The sequence below is a fragment of the Prinia subflava genome, chromosome 6 (genome assembly GCF_021018805.1).
Source record: "Prinia subflava isolate CZ2003 ecotype Zambia chromosome 6, Cam_Psub_1.2, whole genome shotgun sequence".
NCBI classification, from domain to species: Eukaryota; Metazoa; Chordata; class Aves; order Passeriformes; family Cisticolidae; genus Prinia; species Prinia subflava.
Window position 1 is genome coordinate 7,363,541 of NC_086252.1, and position 27,905 is coordinate 7,391,445.

The 27,905-nt window shown below is 51.2% G+C and overlaps 1 protein-coding gene across 4 annotated transcripts; it reads left to right on the top strand.

The window, feature by feature from the left end:
• Positions 1–454: 454 nt before the first annotated feature.
• Positions 455–27,666, top strand: MLPH (melanophilin). Of its 4 annotated transcripts, XM_063400033.1 has the most exons (16): positions 455–1,200; positions 5,088–5,309; positions 6,325–6,461; positions 7,893–7,931; positions 8,546–8,634; positions 9,343–9,471; positions 11,091–11,277; positions 12,488–12,648; positions 16,228–16,311; positions 18,080–18,271; positions 22,909–23,064; positions 23,172–23,264; positions 23,434–23,499; positions 23,638–23,695; positions 25,287–25,384; positions 25,715–27,666. In XM_063400033.1, exons 1-16 carry the CDS (start codon positions 974–976, stop codon positions 25,739–25,741), a joined length of 1,965 nt encoding a protein of 654 aa, XP_063256103.1. In that variant the 5' UTR covers positions 455–973; the 3' UTR covers positions 25,742–27,666. The 4 variants fall into 4 exon arrangements, with proteins under 4 accessions (XP_063256103.1, XP_063256104.1, XP_063256105.1 ...); XM_063400034.1 differs by lacking the exon at positions 16,228–16,311 and having other exon boundaries at positions 483–1,200; XM_063400035.1 differs by lacking the exon at positions 9,343–9,471 and having other exon boundaries at positions 491–1,200.
• Positions 27,667–27,905: the final 239 nt, after the last annotated feature.

Below are 27,905 nucleotides of genomic sequence, written 5' to 3' on the forward strand. Positions count from 1 at the left end.
GAGTTACCAGGGTGGATAATTCCCTGTACTCCTGGGTGGGCAGCAAGGATTTTAGTCCCACCAGGCAGAATAGTTTTCCTCTTCGGTCTTGCCGTTTTGCTCCCTGTTTACATTCCTGTCAGGGAGGTTTAAAAAGAAAAAAAAAATTAAAGAAAAAAAATAGACAGAATACTATCAATATTTGCTCTGATGAAGGTGAGAAATGGCTTTACTTTAATATCCCTAGACACAGAGGGAGTGTTTTACTGAGCGAGAGAACAACCTCGGTATTCGGATATATGTTGCAACTTACATCTCTCTGGCTACGGGGTGTATTTAACACTTTTCTTAAAATCCTGTCAAACCGTCTCTTCTTGCTCACGGCAAACGAGGGAAGGGCTGCGTCCTAATTAAGCTGTTTGCCACAAGCAAAGCTCAGCTGTCCAAATTGCTGTGAGAGCAATGCAGGACGCCAGCCTCTGCTGGGGGTGGGGGGAAAAGCCAGATGCGCTGAAGTTTTCCTCACAAACTGCTGGTGGGGGCAAAATTTGAGTAATGAGCTCAGACACAGAAGAGCGGGCTGGGGAGCAGAGCATCCCGGCGGGGCAGGAGCCACCGCGCTGGAGCCGGTCCTCCCGGGCGTGCAGGCACGGCTCCTCCCGGGGATGCTCAGCTCCCTCCCAAAGCCCGTGGCCTTGCCTTCCCCGGGGAGGCGTTTGAAGGCTCCCTTTCATTCGCACAGCCCGCATCAAGCAGGCAGCGAGTAAACATCTCCCGTAGCCCCAGCCGGGCGGGCGAGGTCTGGAGCGGCTGCAGCTGCGGGCAGGACCCCGGGGGAAGGCAGGGCCGCCCTCCCGGGCGGCGAGGAGTCCCCGCAGCCGATAGGCACCGTGCCAGCCCTGCTCGGCTCCGCGGGCAGGCTCGCCCGGCAGAGCGGCTGCGGTGCTGCCAGGAGCCGGCTGGCCTGCCCGCAGCTCTGCCCCTGCCCGCTTATATGGGCAGCCGCGGAGGTGGGGCTGAGCTCTTCCCCCGTGGTCAGCCAGCGTCCCAGGGTGCGAGACAGCTCGGGGGAGCGAGTAACGGGATCGGCTTCAGCTCTCGCCGCGACGAGATGGGCAGGAAGCTGGACCTCTCCAAGCTCACCGATGAAGAGGCCAAGCATGTTTGGGAAGTCGTTCAGCGGGACTTTGATCTGCGGAAAAAAGAGGAGGAACGGCTGGAGTGAGTATCTGCTCTCCCGTCCCTGAGCTGGGGGCAAGCGAGGCAGAACCTCAGGTCCCCGTGGGCTGTGGGGATAAAACAACCTGCTGAGGCTGTGGGCGAGGAGACCGGGCTGTGAAAGGCAAACACGGTGAATAGATTACGTTATCAGCGGCAAGGTGACACATTCGGGCAGCAAAGGCGCAAACTGGCGCCGTGCCATCGGCAGCGATGCGGATCGGTGACACCGCCGCACTTTATGGGGACAAATACCAGGAAATGCCTCTGTCAGGCTTGAGTCTGGTGGGGTTCTCAAGGGGAGACTTCAGGATGGGATTTGGCTCCCTTGGTTTTGCTTCATGTGATGAGTCTCGTGTGTTGAGGGCAGGAGTTGTTCAGTGGGTCACGGGAGTCCTCAGATCAGGAAGAATCCTGAAAAAATAACTGAGGGGAGTAGTGAACCCACTGCTATTAGTAAATCTATTTTGGTAGCCTTAAATATGCAATACAGGGTGCTGCACTGTCCTGGGAAGGTTCTAGGGGCCCACAGATTGGGGAAAGATCGAAATTCACTGGAGCAGCAAATTCTATGAACTTCTAAGTCCTTATAAACAGGGTGTTGGACAAAAGTGCCGTTTAAAAAATGTTCTGTCAGATCAGATTAAATTTTGAGCTTGAGAAATCACAGGAATTCTGGTTTTGTTCATGAACTACATCAGATGCTGAACTTAATAATGTCTTAATATATTTCAAGAAGCTGCAGTGCCCCTCTTCAGGGGCTGGACAAGTTCTCATTATTCCAGAGGAGTGGTCCGTGCTCTCAGACTGGGTCTGGGCAGCGCTGCACTCCCACTGAGCCCTCAGACCCTCCTAGCTGTGAATTTTGTCAGTCAGGGCTGGTGCTGATACCACGATAACGCCTGGAGACCAGGAGCTCATTAGTTCCTTTATCAGATCCAAAAGGTGAGGTGAGGAGTGATAGCCATCCTTGGTTTGGCATATCTGCATCCCCCAAAACCTTTAAATCGTGGGACCCTCTCTATTTACACCATTGGCTACAAGAAGCTCTCAGTCGTGTATTTTTCATCCTCCTGATTACTTTTTCTTGCCTAAGAAAAGCCAGCCTTCGTGGGAGGCAGAGATAATTCAGTATCATCATCTACTGCCTTCCTCTGCTGGTAGCTCTGAAGAGCAGGAAGGAGATCAGACAGGGCTATTTAAAAGAATTATCGCCCTGCAAAGGGTGCATGTCTCCCTTGTGATGCATCTGAGCTCAGCCTGGAGGGAGGAGGTGGAGACCCACATTGCTGTGCCCTGCAGCAAAGAACTGGGCGAGGTGAATTCCTTCCTTACTCGACCTTGGCGCCAGACTGGCTTATCTGGGTCCTCTCTGATGCCCAGGAAGCTCCCAAATTGAGTGCCATGCTCTGGGAGATGCAGGATGGGGGAAGGTCTCAGGATGCTCCTACCCAGCTGCTATCCTCCTAAGGATCATTTCCCCTGGTTTCTTGTTTTTATTTTCTTCTTTAATCGTGCCCTGCAGAGGGTCACCATTAAGCATTCTGAACTGCAGAAATTTCTGTACTTTCTGAATAATTTCTGTGACAGACCACACCACCAGTCTGGGGAGGTATGCCACATTCCTGAGTGCTGGACATGGAGCTACAGGAGAATTTTCTGCCATAACAAGCTGGGACATGATGTGACATTATGGGAGACCCTGCTGCCATTCACTCTGTGCTCTGACCAGCCCCATTTACTTTTCTGTTCATTTACTTTTCTATTCACCGGGCATGTCTCAACCTGCCAGCCTTGAAGAAATGTCCTGTCCACCCCCTCCCCAGCTTGGTCTTTTTCTTTCCTTTTTGCTGCTTCTCTGTATTTTGTTTTTGGCAGAAGCTATTCACCAACAAGGGACAAAGGCTTCAGCTGGCCACAAGCTGCACAGGCATGTGAGGGCAATGCTTTGCCCCAAAAAATCAAATAATGGCCATTTTGAGGGGTCTCTCCCTGATTCTTTCCTGAAACATCCATGCCCACAACCCCATTTTTGGGGGATGGCTCCCTGCGTCTCTTCTGGAGCTCCGTAGGTCCAACCCTGCTGGCATCCCAACGCCACAGATTTATTTATTGTCCCTGAGCAGAGCAGGGAAGGGGCTGGCTGGTGCTCCTGCCAGCAAGAGGAGACAAGAGGTGTGTGGTTCCTGCGGGTTTTAAACTGGTTTGGCTGAGACTCTTCCTTCCTTTGGCAGGTCTAGTGGGTGAGGGATCCAACCGGTCTCTGGGAACCTGAAAAAGCAGTTCCAGTAAAAAAGATTGGATCCTGCTGGCAGCAGCCTTAGCACGGGAGTGGAAAAGGAATGCTGAGTCCCACCCAAAGGTTTTCTATTTGAGGGTTTCTTTTCAGAAGTCACTTAAATTTACTGCTGGGACATTTGCATTGGTTTGTCCAAATCACTGCTAGGATGGTGAATGGCTGATTACACAAACCAGGTGCCCAGTTTTCTGTCTTTGTACTGGTTTTCACGTCTCCCAAATGTAAATGCAAGTTGGTGTCACTCCTGTGTGACCACAAACAGAGGAGTGACATCAAAAAATGTGTCTTGCAGTGTGCTGGCAGCCAACTGGCTGGAAAATTCTTCCTCGGGAGAAAAATCAAGAGCTGAGCCCTAATGTGCAAACTGATTAAAGAGAGATTATCTTGATGGACATGCCTGTCCTTCCCCCTGCCAGTCACACCACTGCTCCCAGGGCCAGCCAGGCTCCTGTTGTGGTTGCCCCGGCGTCAGTCCGGCACTGGGAGCAGCACCAGTGCCTCGTGGTCCACTCTGTGATGCTGAAGCAGCCTCCAGACCTGATTGCTTGAGGCTTTTACCCCAAGCTGACTTCTGCTCTGGAAAACACAGCTTCCTAACCCTGTCTAGAGAGAAAACAGCTTTCTAGGCCCTTCCCTACAAGTCAAACATTTTCCTCTGGGCCATGGCCCCAAAGGCAAACATACCTGAGGTGGTGCGTGGCACGGGCAGCAAACAGAGATTTTGGGCAGTGCAGGGGCCCCCACCAGCTTGGCAGGCATCTCAGCTGTCCCCAGCTGGTGCTGGGGCCTCAGCCTCATGCAGACACTGTTTTCCATGGGGACCTGCTCTGGCAGCCAGGTCTGGATAGGGAAGGAAGCCTGTGGGGATCCACTGCCAGGTGAAGGTGCTCTTGGAAAGCGCTTCCCTTGCACGGGATTGTCACAAGCATCTCCTCCTGCTGCGTCCTCTGAACAGCCAGAACCTTGTTGCACATAACTTAATAAAATTCTCTGCTGAATTAACTTAATAAAATTCTCTGCTGAATTTTTAGCACTGGAGAACTATATTAAAAGCTCTTTTAATAATTTTTAATCCCAGATTTCTTTTCTTCTCTCTTTTTTTCCCCTTTTTAAAACTAAGAATTCCAGAAAGAGTTTAATTCCCTGCAGGACTCCATGCTTGAAGATTGTGTCAGGTTGGGATACAGCCACAGATTTTGAGAAGAGCTGCTCTCCCGAGATTCCTGGCGTTAATGATCAACACCCTGTGAAACAAACAGGACAGGTTTTGGCACAATGATTTTTTTTTTTAATGATCCTTGTGGGTCCTGTCCAACTCAGAATATTGGGTGATTCTAATATTACATTAAATCTATATTATACTCCAGTTACCCATCCTGAATCTGGAGCCCACTTTGTTGCTAGCTTATTTAACTCGTGATATGTTATTTATTAGATTTGCCCTACAGCTGTTTCCACAAGCTGCAGACTTATAATGTTCCCTGGAAAATCGTTCCTGAAATGATTGTGGCATGATGGGCTCTGCCATGTGAGGGTTTGCAGTGAGATAATAACAAACTCAAGTTCCTGCTTTTGGGGGTGTTTTCTACAGGGAGCTGAAATGCAAGATCGACCAGGAGAGCAGCAAGAGAGAGTTCCTGACGAGTCAGTCCCACCTCAATGAAACTCACTGCGTGCACTGCCTGCAGCCCTTCAAGTTCCTGCTGAACAGCAAACGGCAGTGCCTGGACTGCCACTTCTACACCTGCAAGAACTGCAGCCGCTACAACAAGAAGGAGCAGGGCTGGGTCTGCGACCCCTGCCGCCTCTCCAGGTACTGCTCCGCAGGCAATCACAGGATGCTTTGGGCTGGAAGGCACCTTAAAGCCCATCTCCTGCCACCCCCCTGCCCTTCCACTAGCCCAGATGGCTCCAAGCCCCATCCAGCCTGGCCTTGGACATTTCCAGGGATGGGGCAGCCACAACTGCTCTGGGAAACCTGTGCCAGGGCCTCACCAAGCTCACAGGGAAGAATTCCTTCCTTGTATCCCATCTAACCCTTCCCTCTGGCAGTGGGAAGCCATCCCCCCTGGTCCTGTCACTCCAAGTCCTTGTGTCCAGATCCTCTAAAGCTCTCCTGGAGCCCCTTTAGGCACAGGAAGGGGCTCTAAGGTCTCCCCAGAGCTTTCTCTTCTCCAGGTGAAGACCTCCAGCTCTCCCAGACCAGAGGGGTTCCAGTCCTCAGAACACCTTTGTGGCCTCCTCTGGTCTCATTCCAGCAGCTCCACATCCTTTTTTGGGGGGGCTCAGGACTGGAGGCAGCTCTGCAGGTGGGGTCTCACCTGAGTGGGGCAGAGGGGCAGAGTCCCCCACTCCCCTGCTGCCCATGCTGTGGGATCAGCCCAGCTCACAAGGGGGTTTTGGGGTGCCAGTTCACATTTCTGGCTCTTGTCAACATTCTCACCCTCCAGCACCCCCAAGTCCTCCTCCCCAGAGCTGTTCCAAATCCGTTCTCCACCCAGCCTGTATATTTGCTCAAGGCTGCCAAGGTCTCCCTCTGGGTGTCATTCCTTCCCTGCAGCATGTGACAGCACCACACAGCTTGGTGTGTCACTGAACTGAGGGAACACTCAACCCCATTGTCCATGTCACCAACACAGAGAATTCATCAGCCCCTGGGAACACCACTCAGGGAGGCTGAGGGACAAGGTGAGCCTTGGGGACAAGGCTCAACAAGACTTGCCCAAACTCATCATCCTTTTAGAGGAAAGCATGCTGTGTTTTTGTTAGGGTTCAGGTTTTTTGGGTGAGGGTCTGCTCACGAGGGTGTGCCTCCTCTCTTTGGGCAGGATCGTGAAGATCGGCTCCCTGGAGTGGTACTACGAACACGTGCGGTCCCGCTTCAAGAGGTTTGGAAGTGCCAAAGTGCTGCAGTCCCTCTATGGCAGGCTGCAGCCAGGCCAGGGGCTCAACTCTGCCTTTCTGGGTGAGGAATGGCCACTGCTGCACGTGGGGAATCTGTGCTGCACCACCTTGGGGTGCACCAAGGGAGGAGCAGCCGTGCTGGTGCTGCTCCGAGTGTTGTGGGGCACCAAGGCTGCTCAAAACATCTCAGGGAGGAAGCAGAGGTCCAGGGTTGTCCATTCAGACACAGAGCACATGTTCTTGATGGCTTTTCTACTGTTAAGACTTAAAGTTTTTACCACAGACTGGAGAATGTAAGATCATTAGAGTTGGAAAATACCTCTAGATAATCCAATCCAACCCAGTACTACCATCACTAAACCACAGGTGCCAGATCCATGTGTTTTTTGAACACTTCCAAGGACTGTGGTTCCACCATTTCTTTGACCACCCTTTCAATGAAAAAAATTTCCCTAATACCTCATGTTTAGTTTCAAATGCCATGTCCTGCAGTTTGTAAGTATGTAAATTTGCAGCTCTTTTGTTTTTCTTTATTTTTGGACTTTTCATCACAGAGCTTGTGGAATTAACCCTAGGTTAACCTTCAGGATAAAACCAGCCCTCATTTTTGCCCCAAGACCTGATGATTTTTACAACCAACCTGATTATCCCCTGGCACTGATAAAACTGTGGCCAAAATTCATGAGCTACCTGTCACCATAATTGTTTTCTTCAGAGCTTCATGGACCTTCCATATTTCTGATTTTGGTCCAAGAGTGCATAAATATATGATGATGTTAATATAAGTTAGTTGTTTGCTAACTAGCTCCTAGCTGTCATTCATAGAGCTCCTACTCCTTGGCCTATTTCCTTTGGAAGCTAGTGTGGAGTTAATTCCCATCTTGAGGAGCCACAGAAAAGTTTGCACACATACCATTGACATGACCTGATTCAACTGCTCCAATCACTCTTTTAGCCAGGCCACTCATGGCAGAAATAGCAGAAAAAAAAATTAATGGACTGAGAGACAATCCATGCATTGTTTGGACCGAAAATGCATCAAGAGCACACAAAAACTCAACCAAGCGTGAGGGTAACAGCGCCTTGGGCTGCTTTAAATTGAGATTCTGATGCCTTTTTCAAAGGGAAATGATTTTATTGTTTATTACTTCATTAACACCAGTGAATTGGCTTGACCCTTGAGCAAGCAAGACTCTCCTCCTGGGATGTATCTCCAGCCATCTGCAGTTGGCTGTGCCTTCCCCTGCAGCTCCCAGGCTTGTTGCATCAGCCTGGGGAAGCAGTGGCAAGCAGCTCTTTGACTTTTGTAAGTCAGGTCCCATCTCCAAGCAGCTGTTTTGTTCTCTCTAAAGAGCCTTTTAAATAATCGTTTCTTGTGATGGCTAGAGAATGGGAATTCCAGTTAGCCACGGCTCTGAGGCTTGCTCTCTCCTCCAGGAACAGGAAGAAAATGTAATTATTCATTTTCCCCACCATTTTTCTCTTTCTTTAGGTCTTCATGACAGAGTTTATAGCCTGCCAGACATTAACAGTAAGTAAAAAAGGGGATTGCAATAGGGGGCTTGCAGTTCAAGCAAGGTTTCCAAAGTCTTTTTGTCTTCACACCCCCCCAGCTGTGGGCACTTGTGGAGAGATTTGGAGTGGTCAGACCAGGGAAAACATTCCTGCACTGCAGTGGAGATGGGCTGTAGTGCTCAGCTCCTGCACTGTGGTACATCTAGGGGTCTCCAAGGGTAGATTTGGATACAACGCGACTTTTAGTTGCATGCCAGACTTCTGAAGTTTGCAAGCACTTGTTATCTCAAAGCAGTGAGTCATTGATAAACAGAGGAGCTGGCTAATGGGAATGAGGAATGGCTGGTGGGAATCAGGAATAGTTCCTGAGCCTTCAAGCCCTGGAGTCACCCTGGTGGACCTCGGGGTGCTCTCTGTGGTGCTGGTGCTGCTCCTTCACTTCCACATCTGTGGTGGTGCACAGGGGAAGCAACTAGAGGCCAGCCAAGCTTTTGCAAGATCAAGTACTAAAAGTGGGTGCCTGCAGAAAAAAAAAAATCAGGGAGGTACTTCTAGTCTGGGCCTTTTCACCCCATATAAGAAGCGTGGTCAGCAGGGTGGGGACTTACCTGCTGCCTGTGTCCCCTCCAGGAGAGTGCCAGCTGGGCTGTGACGCCGGGGATGACAGCGATGAGGAAGACAATGTCCTTCGTGGAGCTGAGGCAGAGCGCTTCAGCAGAGTAAGTGTTTGGTTCTGGAGCTGCCACTGCCTCCCTCTGTGTCCCTTAGCCTGCCTTGGGTGATGGTGGTGGTGGCAGTGGTGGTGGCTTTCTGTGCCACTTTCAAAACTGGACCTTTCCCTCTGTTTTTCTTCTCTGAGATTAGGCTCCTCTCCCAGTTTGTGGAAAAACAACCACGTCAGTAACATCACAAATACTGGTGCTCTGGGAAAAACACCCACTCCTAACACCATGGATGTGACCAATTAATATAGAAGTCCCAGCTCCTACCTGTATAATGAGAATCCACCTGCTGTGGGCTTTTTTACTAATAACCTCCCAAATACTCAGAGAGATCCGCCTGCAACATCCTTTCTCTGAGCATGGGGAGATGCTTCAGGGCTCAAAAGCATCTCCTAGATCTCTCCCTGAGCTATAACCTGGCTCAGCTTTCCCAGAGTGCTTTTATAAACCAGGAGAGACATCCTCACTCTGCTTATAGCAGCAGTCCTGAGCCAGAGGCTGTGGAAATCAAGAACCCACTTTTCCTTACCTTCAGCACAAGCACACGTTGTACCTGGCTCTCTTCAAGAAGGGTAGCAAATTCTCTCTTCAAAAAGCAGAGCAAACTCAGGCAAACTAAGGAGAGGAAGATCCTCCCTCCCCCTTTCCTCAAGGCCAACTGTGTCTTACTCTGGGTTTTCATTTCTTGCACTTTCTGTGCCAAAGATGTGCAAGACAAAGCGGCTGCTGTCTGTGCATCCCTTTGATTTCGAACTGGACTCGGATTACTCTGCTCAGTCTCGCCGCCAGTCTGTGCAGCTCTCTCCGGCAGCCAGCAGCCCGGATGCTTTCCAGGTACTGGGAGACTCCTGGGGGGTTCCTTTCCTTTCTTCCTCCTCCTCCTTACTCGCTACCACTGCTCCTTCAGCCTCAGAGCTCCTTCAGCTGGTGTTGGGAGGCAGTGGTGCCGATCCCTGATCCCCATCGCTGCTTTGGATCTCGTCTTCCAGTTGAAGTCCTTTGCCTCAGGCCAAGTCAGGAGCAGGACATCTGATCTGGGAGAGGAGGAGTGCCAAGATGAGACAGCAAGAGCTTCTCTGGCTGTATCCCTGCAGATTTCCTTGCTCTCTGCAGACAATTGTTTTCTTGTGCTGTCCCAAGGCTATGGGACACACCCTGGCTTCCAGTGGGTTCGGTGCTCAAGGGATTAAGTGAAATCAGTTTTTTCTGCCATGTTCCCATCCAGTTTGGGGCTGGGTTTGCCATGTGCTGGCACTGGGGCGCAGCTGGCCAGCAGCTCCTTGAGGCACACGACCTTTGTGAGGTTGAGATGAATCCCACAGAGCCAGTGTGAGTGAGGGCCAGTCAGAGGGATGAACACTGGGAGGACAAAAACTGCAGGGATGCTGGTTACTTCTAAATAGGAGACAAGATGTGCCTTAGTATCCAGAGCTTCTGGCCAGGAACAAGACTCAGACAGATCCAGACAGTGCAGTGAGCTGTGCCCTGTGATCCCACCAAGGGCCAGGGGCCAACCAACCCAACCTTCCAGCTCTGAAGAGGAACATGGATGGGGCGACCCTGGGTGTGGCAAAAAAAAAAGACCCAAAACCCTGGGTCTTCCAGCCTGGGAGGCTTCAGGTCCAGCTTTTTGGGCCTCTCTTGTTTGGTTTTCCTGGTGAAATTGCTCTTTTAAATTATTAAACAGCTCCTTTTTTTTAATAATACTCTGATGAAACTCTGTTCTTGGGTTGAAATAGAATGTGCTGAGATCTGTAACAACAACTGAAATAAATCTACACAATTCCACACAAAAATATTAGAATTTGGGGGAAATAATTAGATCCCTCTTTTTGTTTGTATTTCCCCCCTCCTTTTGCAACAGAACTCAGTGTGAGGGCTGGCCTCTGTCAAATTGGATTTATGGATTACAGATTATTTGAGGTGTTGGCTGTTTCAGTAAGTAGAAGGGGATGGTGTTTTAAAGGATCAGAGGGTTTTGCAGCCTGGCTGAAGGAACTCCGTGCTTGTAAAAATTACCAGTGCCCCCTGGCAGTGACAGGAAGTATTGCTCGGAGTTCAGCAGCCAAGCAAAGCCTTTAAAAGGGATGATTAGGAACTTCTATATTTTATATAAATATAATTGGCATTATAAAAGGTCAATCCATGCAGGTATTGAAGAATGAAGAGAGGAGTTCTTAATGAAGGTCAAGAGAGACAAGGAGCTGTAGAATCAGAGGACAGGCTGGGTTGGAGGCACTGTAAAGATCATCTCATTCCAGCTCCTTCCACTATCCCAGGTTGCTCCAAGCCATGCCCAAGCTGGTCTTGGATACTTCCAGGGATCCAGGGGCAGCCACAGCTTCACATTGTTCTTACTTTGGTGACCCCTGAGCTGGAGGCAGCACTACAGGTGGGGGTCATCCAAGTGGAATGACCATGGGCAGCTGCTCAGCGGCATCCTCAACTCTCAGTCCTTCCCAGATTTCCCCAACTCAGCTGAAGATGGCTCCCAGGAGTCCAGGATCACGGATGCAGACCTGGTGTTCCACCACGTGCTGCAGGAGCCGGGGGTGAGCGCTCCGGAGCAGCACTTCAGCACAGAGGTTCGGCTCACCGTCAACGCACGCAGGAGGAGCCTGGAAAGAAACCCAAAGCCTGGTAGGTGTCCTTTTGTCCTTCCTCTTGTATCCTCTTGGGACAAGCAGCTGCAAGGGTTGGGCCAAAGTGAAAACATCTTTGTGGTTTTTTCTGAACAATCTCAAAGCCTCTTTGAGGGTCAACACAATTTATCCCTCTGCAAAAGGGATTTTTCTTAGGAAAGAATCTTGCCGATGTTATTTGGTTGTGAAAGGGCTGGTCTTGTTCCCAGCAAAGCCAAACTGGTTGTTCCTAAGATGTCCATCCCTTTCATCCCTACTGGTGATTTCCAGGGTAAAAATCAGACACAATCAAATAGATACTGCTAGAAAAAATGGGATGTGTTTCCTGCTGCAGGCAGAGGAGTTCAACTCCATAATAAAGGATGTTGTGGCTGCAGAAAGCTTTGAGTTTTTAGGGGACTTGGTCTAGAACTGGAGGCAAGATCTGGAGGTTGCTAAGTGGCATCCTTGTAGCTGGGCAGGGTGCATGGGTAGACTAAATGATCTGTGGGTTTGTGAGTCCATAAATTCCCTCTAAGAGGCAGAATTTGCCTTTTACAACCTCTGTTTTCCCTGCAGTGATGGCAGAGCCAGGAGGATTGAATATTGGCTTGGGCATATGCAAATGTAGACTATGTCCTGTGTCTCCAGTGGCCTGGCTGTATTTTCAGGACATTTGGGAATGCTGGATAGATTTTAACATGGCTGTTTAAATTCCCATTCCAAGTCCTGCTGGAGCATCACAGCAGCAAGGTCCTCTGGCATGTTAATTCTGTTTTCTCACATTGTCTTTGTCTCATTTGAAATTCTCCTTTACACAGGAGACTTTCCACTCTTTTGAAATGCTCTGTCTTAGGCTGGTACCACTCTAGCCTGAGCCTAAACATCTTCCAGCACCTGGGCAGTGCACAAAGGGCAGCATCCAAACCCGGGCTTCCACAAAATTGGGAAGGCAGTGGTGGTTAGTGGTGAGGGGCCTGGCTGTTCAGGGCGTGACAGCAGGGAGGATGCTCCTTGTGCCCTGTGTGGGCCCTGCTGTGCTTGGTGCCGTGTGGGGCTGCAGCCTGCTCCACCCTCACACTCGGTCTGGCTTGCGGAAGCGCCTCCTGCCAAAGGGTAGGAATTCTGATCTGGGGAAATGCCTCATTATTTGCTTGTCTTAAGGACGGGGCCAATGTCCTGGAAGGAAGTCAGGGGTGTGAATGCCTTGTACCTTTGCCTCCCCCAAGGCATCCCCTGGAACGAGCCGCCCCGCGCCCGGTACTCGGCGGACATGGACACCTCGGACGAGGACGCGAAGGGAGCCCAGCTCCCGGCCTTCCCACCCCACCACGTGAAACGCCGGAACAGAGCCTCCTCCCAGGAGAACGACAGCCACTCCTCAAACCAGGTATCCAACAGCCCCTGCCACGTCCCTCTTGCTGCCTCTGAGGGGCAGGGTGGTTCAGAGGAGCAGCCAACTGGGGTGCTCTTTTCAGCCACAGAAAAAAGAAAACCAGGCACTGGTTGGTGCCTCTCTCTGCCCATGCTGCCATCACAACAGCAAACCTGCCTCTGTTGCCGCTCCTTTTCCAGCTCGTCCTTATTAATTGGAGTTACCTATGGGTTCTTGTGTCTCTGGAAAGGATTTCTTAAACTGAATGTGTCCGTGTTTAATAACCAGATGGAGATGGGTGTTTAATAAGCACCAAGATCCCTCTCCTCCTTTGCAGTGTGTTCCTGCCTCGGTAGGACTGGGTCGGGATGACCTGTCAGTACCTCTCCTGAGTGATGGTAATGGGGGAACAGCCTAAGGAAAGGTGTCAAACAGGGTCTAAGCTTGTGTTTTAATTGTCAAGCAAGGACCTGCTGTTCCTGGTGCTGCCTTTGCCGCTGGTGGGTGGTGAGGATGGTAAAGCTGATCTGAGTTCCTCAGATCTCATGAGCAGCAAAATGCAGGGTGAAGTTTGGCTACAGATACAAGGGCAGAATCAGTTTCCAGTCTCACAGCTGGTAATTTTGCATGTCCTGGGCCCTTCTTTGGGTAATCAGTGTGAGATCTCTGACCACAACCATCCCGTGACACCACAATTCATATGCCTGGGTAGAGAAAGCTTCACTTTGCCATTTACTTCTGTGGGCACAGGTTTTAATTAGTGAATGCCATTCCTCCCTCAGCCAGCAGTAAATGGGAGAACCCTGGATTGGGTGTCCTTAATGAGGCCACGCTGTGTTAGGCACGAAATGTGCACCATGCTTGGCAGTGAGGAAATGGGGCCAAATTCCTACCAACGCCTCCCACCACTTCCTCCAGGAGCTGGGCAACCTCCCACATCAGGCTCCCTCACGCCTGGAGGAAGGCTGGTGTGGAGCCTTGTCACCCTAATGGTGAGGAGGCATCTTCTCTCTCCCACTTTACCCCCATTTGCTCTTGTGGCAGCGTTGCTCATTAGCTTAAACAGCTCCCCATCCTCCCTGCCCTTTGTGCTGCTGATGTGTTTACAGCCAGCAACCATCCTCCCACCCAGCCTGCTCCTCACCCAGCCCTGTGCCGGTGCAGGGTGCAGGATCATGGTTGTTAACCCTGTGTTGTATCCCATAGCCTGGCTTCACACGCAGTGTTGTCCTGGCAGGAATCCCGTTGAAGATTTTGAGAGGTGGAGAACTCAGCTTTTTGACCACACAGACGAAAACTCTCTTCTCCTAAAAACTACCTTAGGGGCAAATCTGTCAAAATATGGTTATTTGAAAACCACTTTTGCTTTAGCTCTGAAGAGGATACAGTGTTCAGTCCCAAAAACAAGAAACTTAACTTCTGCAGTAACTGAATCAGGGGCTGCTCCCTAGTCCTGTGACTCCAGGAGCTGAAGGTTCAAGAGCAAAACTTAAATAAAGAAAAACTCCACTTTAAAAAGCACCTAAACTTGATGAGACACGAAAAGAAGTCCTGAATTGGTAACTGTGTGGGTCTTTGCCTTTAGGTTTTTAAAAGTCAGGTAGGAACAGGACCAAGCCACAAGGAATAGCTCCAATTTATCAGGTTTCTCCCCAGAAGTCATCCTGCTGTACCTCAAGGGAGTCCAGTGGTTCTGGATTCCCAAAGCTTGGATGCTGTCTGGCTCCTCTTCTTTACATAAAGCTCTTGTTAGAGGTTTGGGTAGGATAACCTGTCCTTCCTCCTCAGCAGCAAGGGGTAGTGTCCCCTACCTGATATTACGGGCTGTGCTTTAAGTTTATTCCCCTTAAATGTTTTCATTCAGAGCAGGGTTGCCAGCCTTTGTCACACTGAGAGAGGTGCAGGGTGACCCAGTCCCTGATGGAGACGTGCCCTAATGGAATGCCCACCCTGCAATAAAGCCAGCCCTGACTGGGAAGGAGGATGAAGCTTTTCAGCTCCTATCCTGGTAGATTTTCCATCAGTATCAACAGCAGCCTGTGCTTCAGGCTCTGATCTCTCCCAGCCTCTTCTTATGGAGATAGGGCAGTGGTGACTCCTGGTTTGTCACCATCTCTGAGGCTGATGGGCCATCAGAGGCTTCTTGATGCAAGACTGAGGCCTTAAACAAAACTGAAAAACCACTTAGCAATGGACTGAAGTGCTTGGTGCCAGTGGGTTTAATGCTGGCTTGGAGATGCTTTCAGTTTGGGGTGGTAATGACAGCTCTGCCTTCCACAGTGCCAGGTTTTTATATTCATCTTCCCTTAAGCACATGCAAGCATCCCTAGCTGTTGTGAGGGTCTAATTAATCAAATGCTGGCAAGCACAGAAACTAAGTGAGAGGATGGAAATTGTTACAGAAACAAAGCCCGCCCTTCACATCCCTTTGTTACCACCTTTGCTTACTTGCCCCTTTTTGAATGGGCAGAAGCCACTCAGAACAGCAGTGATGCACTGGTGGTGTCATAAAACAGGCAATATTTATCATCATTTATGTTTTATTTGCCTGGATCAAAGAAGAGAGACTTGTTATTTTTTCAAAGAGAGAAAACCTTCAGTTTCTAAAGAGTAAAAAAAAAAGCTTCCTTTAATGTTTTCAGTCATCATAGATCATAAAGATGTTTTGGTTTAAGTGGATCTGAAAAATATCTCTTTCCACCCCCTTGCCATGTGCAGGAACACCTTCCACTGTTCCAGGTTGTTCCAAGCCCTGTCCAGTCTGGCCTTGGACATTTCCAGGGATGGGACAGCCACAGCTTCTCTGGGCAGCCTGTGCCAGGGCCTCCCCACCCTCACAGGGAAGAATTTCTTCCTAATGTCTAAACCAAACTCACCCTCACCACAAAGGTTTGTCTTGGTTCTTGAGCACAGAAAGGAAGTTCTCTTTGATTTTCAGGATTTTGTCTGTCTTTAATTTCTCTGCCCTTCTCTCCATGCCCCATCTTTAGTCAGAAGAGTGAGGGAGAAGAGAGGGGCAAGCATCTGAGTAAATCAATGCACAGAGAAGTCAGAAAATTTCAAACTAATGGGGAAAACTTTCAGGTTTGGGTTTTCTACCTGGATTTTTTTTCATGGGGAATTCTTGCCCTCTTCCTCTCCACCACTGCATTGGCATGTGATGGCATGGTTACAGCTTGGAAAACATTAGCAGGAAGTGAAAACGGATGTTGACTTGAATTTGGGGCAGCATGGGAGCGAGGGTGAGATGGGTGGCTTTACTGCAGGCTGGTGCTTTTTTTGGTGATGGGGTTTTGCATTACTGCATCAAAGCTCCAGGTGCTTTGGTGGCAATTGTCTTGTGCTGGGGGCTCACCGTTGCTTGGAATTTTCCAGATCTGAGGTTGCTCTGCACCTCCTGGAGCTTACTGGCATTTTTAAGACATTACTTCAAAGAAATTATTTTTTAATGTCTTTTATCTGTGCCCACGGCAGCAGTGTCCTGCTGCTTGCTTTCCTCTGCTGGTTGCACTGTTTCCTCACTGTCCTGGCAGTGGTGGCTGGCCTGTTCTCTCCTCCTTTCCCCTCTCTCCCTCTCTCTCCCCTTTCCTGTAGATCCATGAGCTCAACACTCGCATGTCCGCAATCGAACGCGTGCTGAACCGCTTGGAGGAAAAAATCCTGACGCGCTCTGACGAGGTAACCGGGCAGGAATCCTGCAGGGATGGAGTGGGGGCTGTGCTGCTCCCTTCCCCTGGCCACTGGAGAGGCTTCTCTGAAGCAGCCAGCATTGCAGGGATGGACAAAATCATAGAAATGTTCAGGTTGGAAGAGACCTCTAAGATCGCTGAGTCCAACCATTCCCCTGCCACTGCCGAGTCCTTCACTAAACCCTGTCCCTAAGAGCCACAATGGGCTGGGCTCTTTGAGCTCACTGCTCTGTTCTGGCCTTAGATGCTGTTCTCCAGTTCCAGGTGATGGGGTGCCTTGGAAAACTTTGCATGGCAGCATGGAAACAGCAGGAAATTTAACCCATTTAGACCCTGTGCAAACCAGTGCCTTCCTTGCCCCCTCTGCACAAGGAAAATTTGGGTTCAGGCTGATACTTCCCAAAGTGCTAATTTCAGGAGCTTTGTTAGGTGGTGTCTGTATCTGCAGAGCTGTGACAGCTCATTTGACATCGTGGGACACTCAATTAGTGCCTATGAGGAAGGCATCTGGTTGTTGTGACTGTGAGAGCTGAGTCAAGAAGCATTTCTGTATCTCCTCTGAGCTGCCCTCATCTTACCATGCCATCAAACTTGGAAGAAAACAGCTAAATTGAGTTAAAGCTGAGCAACAATGTAGAATCTGTGAATACTTAGACCGCTTAACATTGATTTTTGGGTTTCTAGTTTTAGACTCTTCCTTCATGCAAGCCCATCACCACTCTGGCAGCTGATGGCTCAGTAGAATGGATGGTGGTAATTACAGGCAAGGCCCCCAGGCATGGATGAAACAATGCAATTTCTCCTTTTTTCTTTCTAAAACTTGCAGTGGGGGATTGCCACAATTTTAATCATTCAGGGTTCCCATCAGTAATCCTTATCAAGGCCGTAAGAGGTTTTCACAGTGTCAGGTTCCCACAATTTATTCCCATATCCAGGGCAAATCAGAGCACAGGCAGTAGGTGGGACAGGCTGAGGTCAGCTACAAAGCAAAGCAGAAAGGATAGCAGAGGCCTGGAATAGGTTGCCTGGGAAAGAGATTGCCTGCTGCAGGTGCCATTGTTGGAGGCTGTTAAAAACAGCTCAGACAAAACCCCACCAGGTATGACGCAGGTAATTGTATTCCCATCTTGATGCAGGGGTCAGCAAGTTCAGGAACTTCTGGAGCTCTCTTACAGTGCCTGGGAGTTTAATAGGATTCTTCTCCAGCTGCCATGAATTGCACCTAACAACTTGGGTGGGTGGCAATGTACCGTCTATCCTGCAGGGAAATTTGCTGTGTGGTTTCTCATCCAAAATGAGATTACCCAGAGGTTCCAAAAGTTACCTCAGAGATTGGCAGTTCCCATGGCTGCTTCCCTCTCCCTGGTGGACCTTGTTTCTGGGTTGCTGTGATTTCTGCCTTCAGAGCCACCAGCCATGCCATGGTTCCTAACACAAATGTGGTGGGTTTTGGCCCCAGATCCCCCATGCCCATCTTTTTAAGGGTGGGGGAAAGACAATTTTCCACAGAGAAAACCAAGCAAGTTCTGTGTGTGGGGAAAATGGGAATGGAGGTTCTTCAGGTCAAGGGTTTGTGTTCCTCAGTGAGGAGCTGGAGCGCAGCTCGTTGGGCTCTGCAGTCCCCTGGGGTGGCTTGAAAGTCCCTCTGTGGTCACACTCCTTGAGCTCCTCTGTTTGGTGAGTGTGTCTGGGCCTGGGCATGCACTGTTGTCCATCACAGGAGGCTCTCACTTCACTCCCTCCTTCTGCTCCTCCAGTCTCCAGCCCCAGGGTCCCACACTGACGCCGATGCCGAGGAGGAGGAGTTGAAGAGGAAGCTGGAGGAGTTAGCCAGCAACATCAGCGACAAAGAGGTCTCTTCTGACGAGGAGGAGCGTGAAGAAGAGAAGAGAGTGAAGAAAGCAGAGATGAGTTCCTCCAGTGATGACGTGGCCAGGGATGTTCGAAAGGTAATCTGTGCCCCACCACCCACACCATTCCAGGCTGCATCCATGACTCCTTCTGCTCTCAGTGGTTTATGGTTTTACACCATGAAAAAGTGACTCTTCTTCTGTCCTGCGCCTCCACCAGGGCTGTGTATGTGTCTGCTTTAACGATGTCAAGGGATAGGGAAGCCCCAGGGTGTTAGATCCGGACATTTCTCCTTGTAGGCCTTCCCAGTCTCACCCAAGAGTCAAAAGTAAAGCCTCTGAGAGTTCTTGCAGGCTCCTGCCTGTCATGGAGAGGTACACAACCTCCACATCTACTTAGAGGAGTTGTCCCAGGATCTGGAAGTCACTTTGGAGAAGAGTCCTGGGGTGGGAGAAGAGCTCAGTGATGATTTAGTACTAGCAGCCTTTGTCAGGCACCTGCTACAGCCTGAAATGTCTTTTCCACACCTGTCAGTGCTCCTGAGTCCCGAAAATCCCTGATCCCACTTCCACTCTGCTAGATGTTCATCCAGCTCTGTGCTGACTCCTGTCCCTATCAGTGGTAGGTGACCTGTGGGCACAGGGCTCAGGGAGAGGAGGACAGGTGACATGACCTCTGCAGTGTGTCCCCAGTTGTGCAGAGGCTCCAGGATGATCCATTAGCACAGATGGAGAGGTCAGCATTCCCTGCTGGGTCTCTGAGGGCTGCTTTGTTCATCCCCTCCCTCCTGCTTTGGCTGTGGAAGGGGGATGTGTAGATTTGCTCCAGCACCTCCACTGCTGGCCAAGGAAGGAAGCAGGCACCACGCTGCCCCTCTCCCCTCCTGCAAAGCTCCACTCATCCGAGGCTGTGGTGACTTTCATGGTGTCACAAAGCCTCCCTTTAATGTGCATTTGTTCCTCATAACACAAAACCTTGTGGGTTTGGGTACCATTTGCTGTGCTCTCACTGCCACTGGAGCAGCAGTGCATCCTTACCCACAGCATCCTTCGCGGCCTCCTTTCTCCTGAAAGCTGCTTTCAGATGATTGCTGCAGCCAGACTTAACTTCTAAACAATCTGCATCATCTTAATAACCATTTCTAATTAAGTGCAGATAAGTGGTAACTCACGGAGCCAAGGTGGCTTAGTTTGTGTGAGCTGCTGAACTGCAGCACACAGAGGCTCAAACCCTGAACTGTGTGTGTGGTATCAGTGTAAGATTCTGGTTTCATATGAAATGAAGCCCGGATCCTCCAGATTTGCTGCTTGCTTTGCCCCCAAGCCCTGCTATGAAGCAGGGAGGAATATTGAGATAGAAATGTCTGCAGTAGCTGGACCAGCCATGGTTAAAGGCTTGTCTGCACGGATGATGTTTAACAGCAACTTTCCTTACACCTACAACAGACCCAGGTTTGGATTTTGTGTGATTCTGAGGGATTTTTGATATGAGGTTCCTCCAGTCAAGAGGAAACCTTCTAAATGGGGGAGCACTGTGATGGAAGCACACAAACCTAATGGAAAATGTGAAAATACTCTGCTGTACCATGAAGGCACCATAAAGTGATAAAAATATTATCTGGACTGAGTTAGCTGGTTCTCTGCAGGACAGCTTGTCCTGGAAATACATACAGCTGTAAACACAACCAGCACATATGTCACCCCCATCTCCTTGGTTTCTAGGGAACTATCAGCTGGGAGAGAGATGATGAGTTTCTTGGGCCCATTTTTACCTGTGTTTAGCACCTCATCAAGCCAAGGGCAGCACTTAGGGGCATTATTGCCATCAGTGCTCCTTGGGCTGGGAAGAGAGGACATTAGCCCCAAGTTCTGTCGGTGTGGCAATACAATTATTTTATGGGGTCGGGTTGTTTTTATTCTTTTGCCACAAAACTCAAGGAGCTGTTTGCATCCCCGCTCAGGCCCGCTGAGGTGTAAAGCAATATGCTGCAATTAGATCTTAACTGCTGCCTAGCCGAGTGGCCCTCAGGTGCTTCCAGGGAGTGGAAACGTCCCTCCATAACCTCTTTTCCAAGCCTTTTATGGTGACTTCTTTTGTCACAGCTGAGATCAAAGCTCTGCCGTAGCCATGCATCCATCCCATGGAGAGCCCTTCAGGAGCAGCGTAAGCCTGTTAATTACCACTCCTCCCTCTTTCCACAGCTCCTGGAGGTCTGGTGCCCCTCTCACCCCTGCCTTGTGTTGTTTTATACACCACGTTAAAATAACATCCATATTTTTCCTCCCACCCTGCGCTTGGGCTCTGGCAGAGGTCGTCGGCTCAGGCTCTGAGTGAGATCACGGCCAAAGTGCTGAGAGCCATAAACGCCACGGAGGAAGCGGTGTGGGAGTCCTTGCATGGAGAGAGCCAGGGCTGTGCCCTCCCCGCGGGGCAGCTTCCAGGCCTGGCAGATGGGAAAGAGGTGGCCGAAGTGTACCGGGGCTTGAGGAAAATGTAAGGCTCCCCAGAGCTTTTGGGCAGCGGGGAGGGGTGGGAACACAAAAGGAATAATCCCCCAAAATTTCTTGTTAGCGGGTAGGTCAGCACAGAAAGGATGGTCAGCAGGGGGATTGAAAACTCTGGTCATAGAGGATGGTGCAACAGCAAAAGCAGATGCTCTGTCTCGTGGCTTTCCTGTCCTTGGTTCCTGGTCCTCTGGGTGATGAGTGTGGCCCCCACCTTGCTGTAACATCACTTTGCTGGACTTCAGCAGTCCCTGCTCCAGCAAAACTTGTGTGCCATTCCCTTCACTTCCACCCCGGTGTCGTTGTAGGACACGAAAGAAAGATGAGAGACTCCAAATATTTCAGAAGGCAAAGAGCATAGAAAAAGCTTTATTGTCTAATTCTTACTACTTTTTATAAGGTGTTCCCATACAGACTTGACATGATTGGTGAATAGGAATGACACCTCTCTAATCCCACTGGTTAAACTAGAGAAACAGCTAAAATTACTTTTCTGAGAAGTAGAAAGGCAAAACACCACCTGGAGAAAGATTGTTTTGAGAAAGGATAGTTGTTTGCCAAGATTGTTTTGAGAAGAAGCTTTCTTGAGAAATTTTCCCTTGGGAAAAAAGTTGGCAGCTGCTGGCAGGCTAAAATCTGTCAGACCCAGAAATATCAGGCCCCAAGTTCTAGGTTTCAACCCCATGAAATATCAACCCCAGCACTGTGTTTCATCAAGGGGTTTATGAACATGACCCACCCCTTCACTAAGGCTGCTTGTGCCTGGGGCTGGTGGGCTCGTGCAGGTGACAAGTTCACAGCTAGAGCATGTGTGTGCAAGGTTTGTGTGACCCCAGAGCACTGACAGCTCCTTTAGCCACTATAAACCCATAGGAACTGACTCCCTGTAGAAATGGTTTGCATCCACATTTCCAAAGAAACAGTTCAAAGAAGAGCTGGACCTCTGTCTGGGTTTTGCTGTAGGGAATGTGCTACAGTGGGGAGCAGGGTTTTAGGACACACTCTGTGGCTCATCTCTCACTGGGGAAAGCTTATAAATAAAAGCAGGGATCTGCAACACCTGGATGCCTTCTGGCCAAATACAGCATGCCAGGAGAAGAGGGTTGGATGCATGAAGGTTTTGGGATTCCCCCTCTCTCAAGAGAGGGGCTAGGGCTGGGAAGGATGTGAACTTTGGGCTTAGTGCTGCTGCTGCTGCTGTCAGCTTGGGACAGGGGTGGGTAGACAATGGCCCTGGGAGATGTGTGTCATCCTGCCACTCCCTCAGGGATCCTGGCTGAGTCACAGCTGGCTGGCCACCGTTCTCCTCTCCAAGGCATGCCACCCACCTTGGAGGGCACTGGGAGAGTCTGATGGGCCAACAAATCCCTGTGACTCAGGTTGGGTGGCCTTAGGATTTGCACTGGCATGGGGGGGACTTCTAGGAGTGTGGTTCTGTGTTTTGGGTGGGTGAACTGTAGTTCAGTGCATGCAGAGGGCTCCTGCCAGGCAATTTTCCACAATGCCCAGCCCAGAAAAAGCTGAGAGGGCTGGAGGAGCAGCAAATGCAGTAGCAGTACTGAGATTTTGGGATCAGCCAGCTGAACAGTGGCCACATCTGATTATCTGATGTGATTGCACACTGATGTGTTTCCTGAGCTGCCTTGCTTGGACCTGTGTCCCCGTAGTAACCTGGGAGGAGACAAGTGGCAGTAAAACCAGAGGTTTTATTGGGATAGATCCTTTTACTCTTCTTCTCTAGGCAGCAAAGGGAGGATGGTGCAGGCTGACCCTGCTCCCAGCAACACAGACACCCTGAAAACAGACTGAGCAGGCTTGGAAAGTCAGTCTGTCTCCTTCCCAGCTCTGCCCTCACAGGACACAGCAGCCTGAGCTGGTTTGCAGGTACCTGCTCTCCCTCTGAGCACACGGCACAAAGTGCTGCTGCTTCTCGAGCAGGTCACGGAGTTTTGGTGGTTTCTGTGTTCCCACTGAGTCTCCTACCACTTCACACTGTTGGTAATTGCTCTCAAAAAGCCCAGGGAAGTGAGAAAATGAGATGAAAAGCCGTGCCAGAGCTGACTGGTACTGTCTGTGCTGCAAGGCGAGAAGGCAGTCAAAAAAGGCTGGCAGGATCTGCAGCGCCTGGGGCTGCGGTCACACCAGGAGAGGAGAACCAGGAAGAGGAGAACCAGGAGAACCAGGAAGGTTAATTCTTCAATGCATTTTTTTTTCCTTTTGCTGTATTTCAGGTGTACCTGACTGCTGGAAAGACCTACCAGCTTGAGAAGACCCTGAAGGAGCTTGAGGAGGGGGCTCAGCACAGCGGCACTACCGACTCGGAGCTGTCGGAGCTGGAGGACAAAGTGGCCTCGGCGGCCGCCCAGGTGCAGCAGGCAGAGAGCGAGGTGAGGGCCTGACTCTGACAGGGGCTTTTCCCAGCCAGTGATGACAAACAAAGCCACTGGCGGATCCTCCAACCACCATCTGTGTGTCTTTTCTCCTCCTTCTAAAGATATCGGATATTGAATCTCGGATTGCAGCTCTGTCTGCTGCGGGGCTGACAGTGAAGTCTGTGGAAAAGGCAAAGAAGAAGTCGAGTGTGCAGGTGAGCCTGGAGGGTGGTGGCTGTGATGTACGTGCTCCCCTGAGCTGGAGTGCTGCCCCTGGGTGCTGGGAAGGGCTGAGCCATTCCCAGCACTCCCCTTGCTGCCATGGCAGACTGAACTGTCTCCTCCTGCACCCCCAGAGACACCTCTGCCTTCCTCTGTCCACAGGCTGCCTGTCTCCATTCTCCTGGTCCTGCCAGCAGCAGTCCTGGGGAGTCTTTGGATGACATCAAAGTGAGTGTGTGTTTAATCACAGCGCTAAGCCTGGGCACAACCAGGGTCTCCAGGGAGCTGCCATCAAAGCAGTGGCCTCAGTGGAGACCTCTGCCCTCCCATCCCTTCCCACAGCAGTCTGCTCCCCTTCTCTTGCAGGCAATGCCCGGGCTGCAGAGGTTCAGGAGGAAGTTCAACAGTCCCCTGGAAATCACCAGTAAGGACCACAGCCCTGCCCATGGGAGATGGGGGCCTGTGGGTGGCTGGGCTGGGCTTTGGGGGATGCTGATCCTTCTCTCTCTCTGCATCCATCTGTGTGTCTGCAGTGGAGTCCCCTTCCCTGTGCTCACAGCCTGCTGGTAGGACAGCCACAGGGGAAACCTGTGGCAGATAACTGGGAAAGAAGGCAGCAGCTGGCAGGACTGGGGACAGTGATGGGACAGCAGAGATCAGGCTGAGGTGGCTGAGCCCTCCAAGAACCAGGACTTCTCTGCAGCCACCCCAGAGTCCAGGGTTCCTTTGTCTTCCTTTGTTCCATTCCTTTGTCTGTGGCATCCCTGGGCTCTTAGGCCTCAAAGCCTCACCTAAGCCCATCCTCTCTTCTCACAGCAATTTCTCCCTTGTTTGCCCATCTTGGGGAAGGTGTCCTTCCCTGGATGGTGTGCCCCAGCCCTGGAAGTGTTTCAGGCCAGGTTGGATGGGGCTTGGAGCAACCTGATGTAGCAGAAGGTGTCCCTGCCCATGGCAGACGGGTGGAACAAGAGGGGATTTCAAGTTCCTTTCAACCCAAACCATTCCATGGCTCTGTGAATCTTGACCCTGCTGCCCACCTGACTCAGCCACTGGTCTCTGCTGGGGGGCAAGAAGCCCTCCAGGGCCCAGCTATGGACAAACAGAACAGGGGAGAGCTTCAAAGTAGATGGTGATCTGAAACTTGGCACAGCAGCTTTTGTGGCAGGGGCACAATCACTGGAAATGTTTCATCCTGACCAATATCAGTGAGACCCATTAGGAAATTGCTTTTCTATTTCTCTCTTATCTCTCCTCACAAGCTGAGAGGCAAAAGGAGTGCCTCTCCTTCCAGATAATGGAAGACGAAGGGAGGGAAGGGGGGAAAGATCATTTAATGCAGAGGTGGAACAGCATTTCCCCCATTCACACAGACAATTAAGAGTGCTTTTCCCCAGGCTGGGCCTGGTAGGTGGAAAGGTCCCTTGTCCTCATCCTGAGGAGGAGTCATCTGCTCTCCTTCCTGCAAAGGGCATGCAGATAAAGGCAGCCCGTGGGACACGTCAGCCTGTGAGGAAATAGAGGGATTTGCAGTGGGGACAGACGTCACCAGGCAAACCTAATCCCCCATGCCTGGGTGGGCCAGGGGGTGATTTGGTCTCCTGACTGCCTGCCTGGCAGGCCAGTGGCTTGCAAAGCTGGGCCTGAAAAGGTGCAGCTCGTGGAAGTTGGTGGCAGAGGAGAGGGGATGGATTAACAGGTCAAGAGAGTCTCACAGGCTGGGGCAGTGAGGGCTTCTCCCAGGCTGGGGTTTTGTGGTACCACGGAGCTTTCCAGAGCAGAGGCCCTGGCAGGGGACTGCAGCCAGGCTGACCCAGCTCAGGAAAGCTGAGCAGCAGCAGCTCTGTCTCCTTGTTACCAAAGTGCTTCCCATCACCCTCCCATGGAGAGAAGTGCCGGGATGCATCCAAACCTGCAGCCAGCACGGGATTATTAAATCCCAAGTGACTTGGCAGGTCGCTGAAGCCTCTGGTGAGGTGGGTGAGGACCTGCTGCCCATCCCTCCTCCCCCTCCACAGGTTTTGATGACTCCTTTGACCGCAACTCCGTGTACCGCGGCTCGCTGACGCAGAGGAACCCCAACGGGAAGAACCGGAGGGTGGAGCGGCTCTTCGCGGTACGGACCCGGCCCGCGGGAGGGCTGCGGGCCTGCCTTCCCCTGGGGCCTGCCCTTGCCCACTTTCTCCTGGAGCTGATGGAGCCCTCAGCCCCCCTGTGCTGTCTGGGGAGGGCAGGAACAGCTGGGCACCACCCACCGAGGTCCAGGATGTCACGAGCCCCAGAAAAGATGAACATCTTTGAGCTCCCGGTGCCTGCACGGTCCATGGGGTGGGGCAGGGACTCACTCCGTGCAGTGGCAGCTGGAAGGGATAAGGAGCAGGCTGGGTTGGCTCAGGGTGGCCTGGACACGGTGGTGGGCTGAGGTTTCTCCTTCTTTTTCTTGCAGAAGCCTGTGATGACCCACCTGTCCTGAGGAGAGGGGACCTTCCTGCTACCGCATCTCGCTGAAGATACAAGACCTCAGCAAAGCCAAGCCTCTCACAGCCTTCCCTGCAATACTTTCTCCTCCTTCTCCTGAGCCCCTCTCTCCCTGAAACCCTGGACAGAAAGGAAGCCAGAGGCCGTGGGCAGGAGGCCTCGCTGGGAGTTGATGGAAGAGGAGCAAAGCACTGGGATGCAGACGTGGCCAGGGGCTCTCATGAGAGGATGCTGGAATGAGACCTTGGACTGGGGCAGCTCTTTGGTACTGGCTCAGCCAAGGGCACCAGAGAGGTGCAGAGCAGGAGCGACCTCCTGGGAGGGAGCTGGATGTCAGTGTCACATTCAGCACAGGGACACAGCCCTCGCTTGGCAAAAGCTCTCAGTGCCTGCCCCTGCTCTCTCCCAGGCTGCTGGTGAGCAGGGACAGGAGCTGACAGTGAGTGTGGAATGCCCTTGGGATGCCCCATGTGGGAGAGGGACCCAGGCATCCCAGTGCTGGGATTCACATCCCAATGGTGATCCAAATCCCCTGCCATGTCCCATGGAGCTTTGCTTCCCTTCTCTGAGCAGCAAAGCAGGATGAGAGCAGTGCTGGTCCCTTCCCAGCGAGCACTTGCTCTTTGCCCCAAGCTGTGCAAACACCTGCTGAGGCTTCTGAAGCAGCTGTGACCATCTGGGGATGGGAGGGAGGCGAGGCCTGAGGGAAGCAGTGGCAAGAAAAGTAGGAGGAAAGGCTGGAGGGCTTGTTTGGGATTGGTTTGCTTTTCCAGCTCTTGAAGATATCTCCACTCCATGCAAGATACAGAACTCCAGCAAGCAGAGTGTAGGTGCTCCACAGAGGGGCCAGCCCCTGCCAAGATGCCCTTGGTGGACAAGCATATCCCCTATCCCTGATGATGGCATTGTAGAGCCTCTTAGGACTGTCCCAACCTTTGGAGGGGCTGTGATGACCTTTGGGGGCCACAGCAGCCCTGGGCCCCTGGTGTCACCCTGCCCCAGCTCCCCCAAGTTGTTTGTTTTCTTCCAATACTCAACTCTCCACATCCACAAAGCCCAATGGATCACTAGTGGCCCCAAATCCATGACCAGAGATGGGCAGAGGGTTGCTTTCTCTTGCAGGTCACTTTGGGAGAGGTTTTTTGCTCAGTCCCTGTCCTGTACAGCCCCCACTTTCCTCCCTCCTTCCCTCCCCAGTGGGCAAAGTGGGGAGGATCACTTGCAGCTGGAGCAGGGATGTCAGACCAATGCTGACACTTTCCCCTCCATGGCCACCCAGGCTGGATCATTTTAGGTAATTCCTGTGCATCTGAGCTAAAACCACTTTAATTATGAGCAGTAGGGTGAATTCTCATGCAAGTAACACATTTGTTTGGCTTTGGTAGTACTAGAGGCTGCTAGCTGCCTAGGAATTGGTCCTGTGGTCATCCCAGAGAGTATTCTAAGTCCATTGTCTGGGCTTCCCAGCTGGAAACAAAACCAGTTTCTTAATTTAAAATTAAATCCTTCTGGCCTGAAGCTCAAAAGGGTGAGTGCAAACCTCTGCTGTCGCAGAAACTCCCAGACACTGCGGCTTCCCTGGATCCAGCTCGTGGCTGTGCTGGGATGGCAGCTCCAGGCTGGAAGAAGGGAGCTCCACCAAGATCACCCAAAGGGTTTGCACCCACCCTTCTGGCATGAGGGTTCAGCCTTCCCCCCAGCCCCATCTCTTGCTTGTCTGGTTCCAGCCATGACTCAAGTCCTTCCATGCCTGACCCTGTGAAGGAATCCTCACAGGGAACCTCAGCAGTGCAGACCAAGGCATCGTTCAGTAGCCACCCACGTTGCCCTTTGCTGGTTTTCTGACCCATTTACCTGTGTAGAGATTATAATAAAAGTACACTAAATCATGCAATAAAGCCAATTTTGTGTCCGCAACCACCCACCCATTTCCCAGTGTCTGTTTTTCCTGCACACTCGAGCAAAGGCTCCTTTCTCTTCCCATGGAATCCCAGAAGGGTTGGCTGTTGGGGTGTGGTCTTGTTCATTTATTTCATGTGAGTTTACTATGTTAAATGGTTTGTTCCTTGTACCCCTATTCCCAGTTCCTCTTGGTTGTACCCTGGAACAACACCTTGGTTGTAACCCTGACCTGGTTACCTGTCAGTCCCCTACTCCCC

Coding starts and splice junctions, on each gene's coding strand:
- MLPH (XM_063400033.1), top strand. CDS start 974: ATGGGCAGCCGCGGAGGTGGGGCTGAGCTCTTCCCCCGTGGTCAGCCA. Junction 7,932..8,545: donor TAGCCTGCCAGACATTAACA/GTAAGTAAAAAA, acceptor TGTCCCCTCCAG/GAGAGTGCCAGCTGGGCTGT. Junction 8,635..9,342: donor AGGCAGAGCGCTTCAGCAGA/GTAAGTGTTTGG, acceptor TCTGTGCCAAAG/ATGTGCAAGACAAAGCGGCT.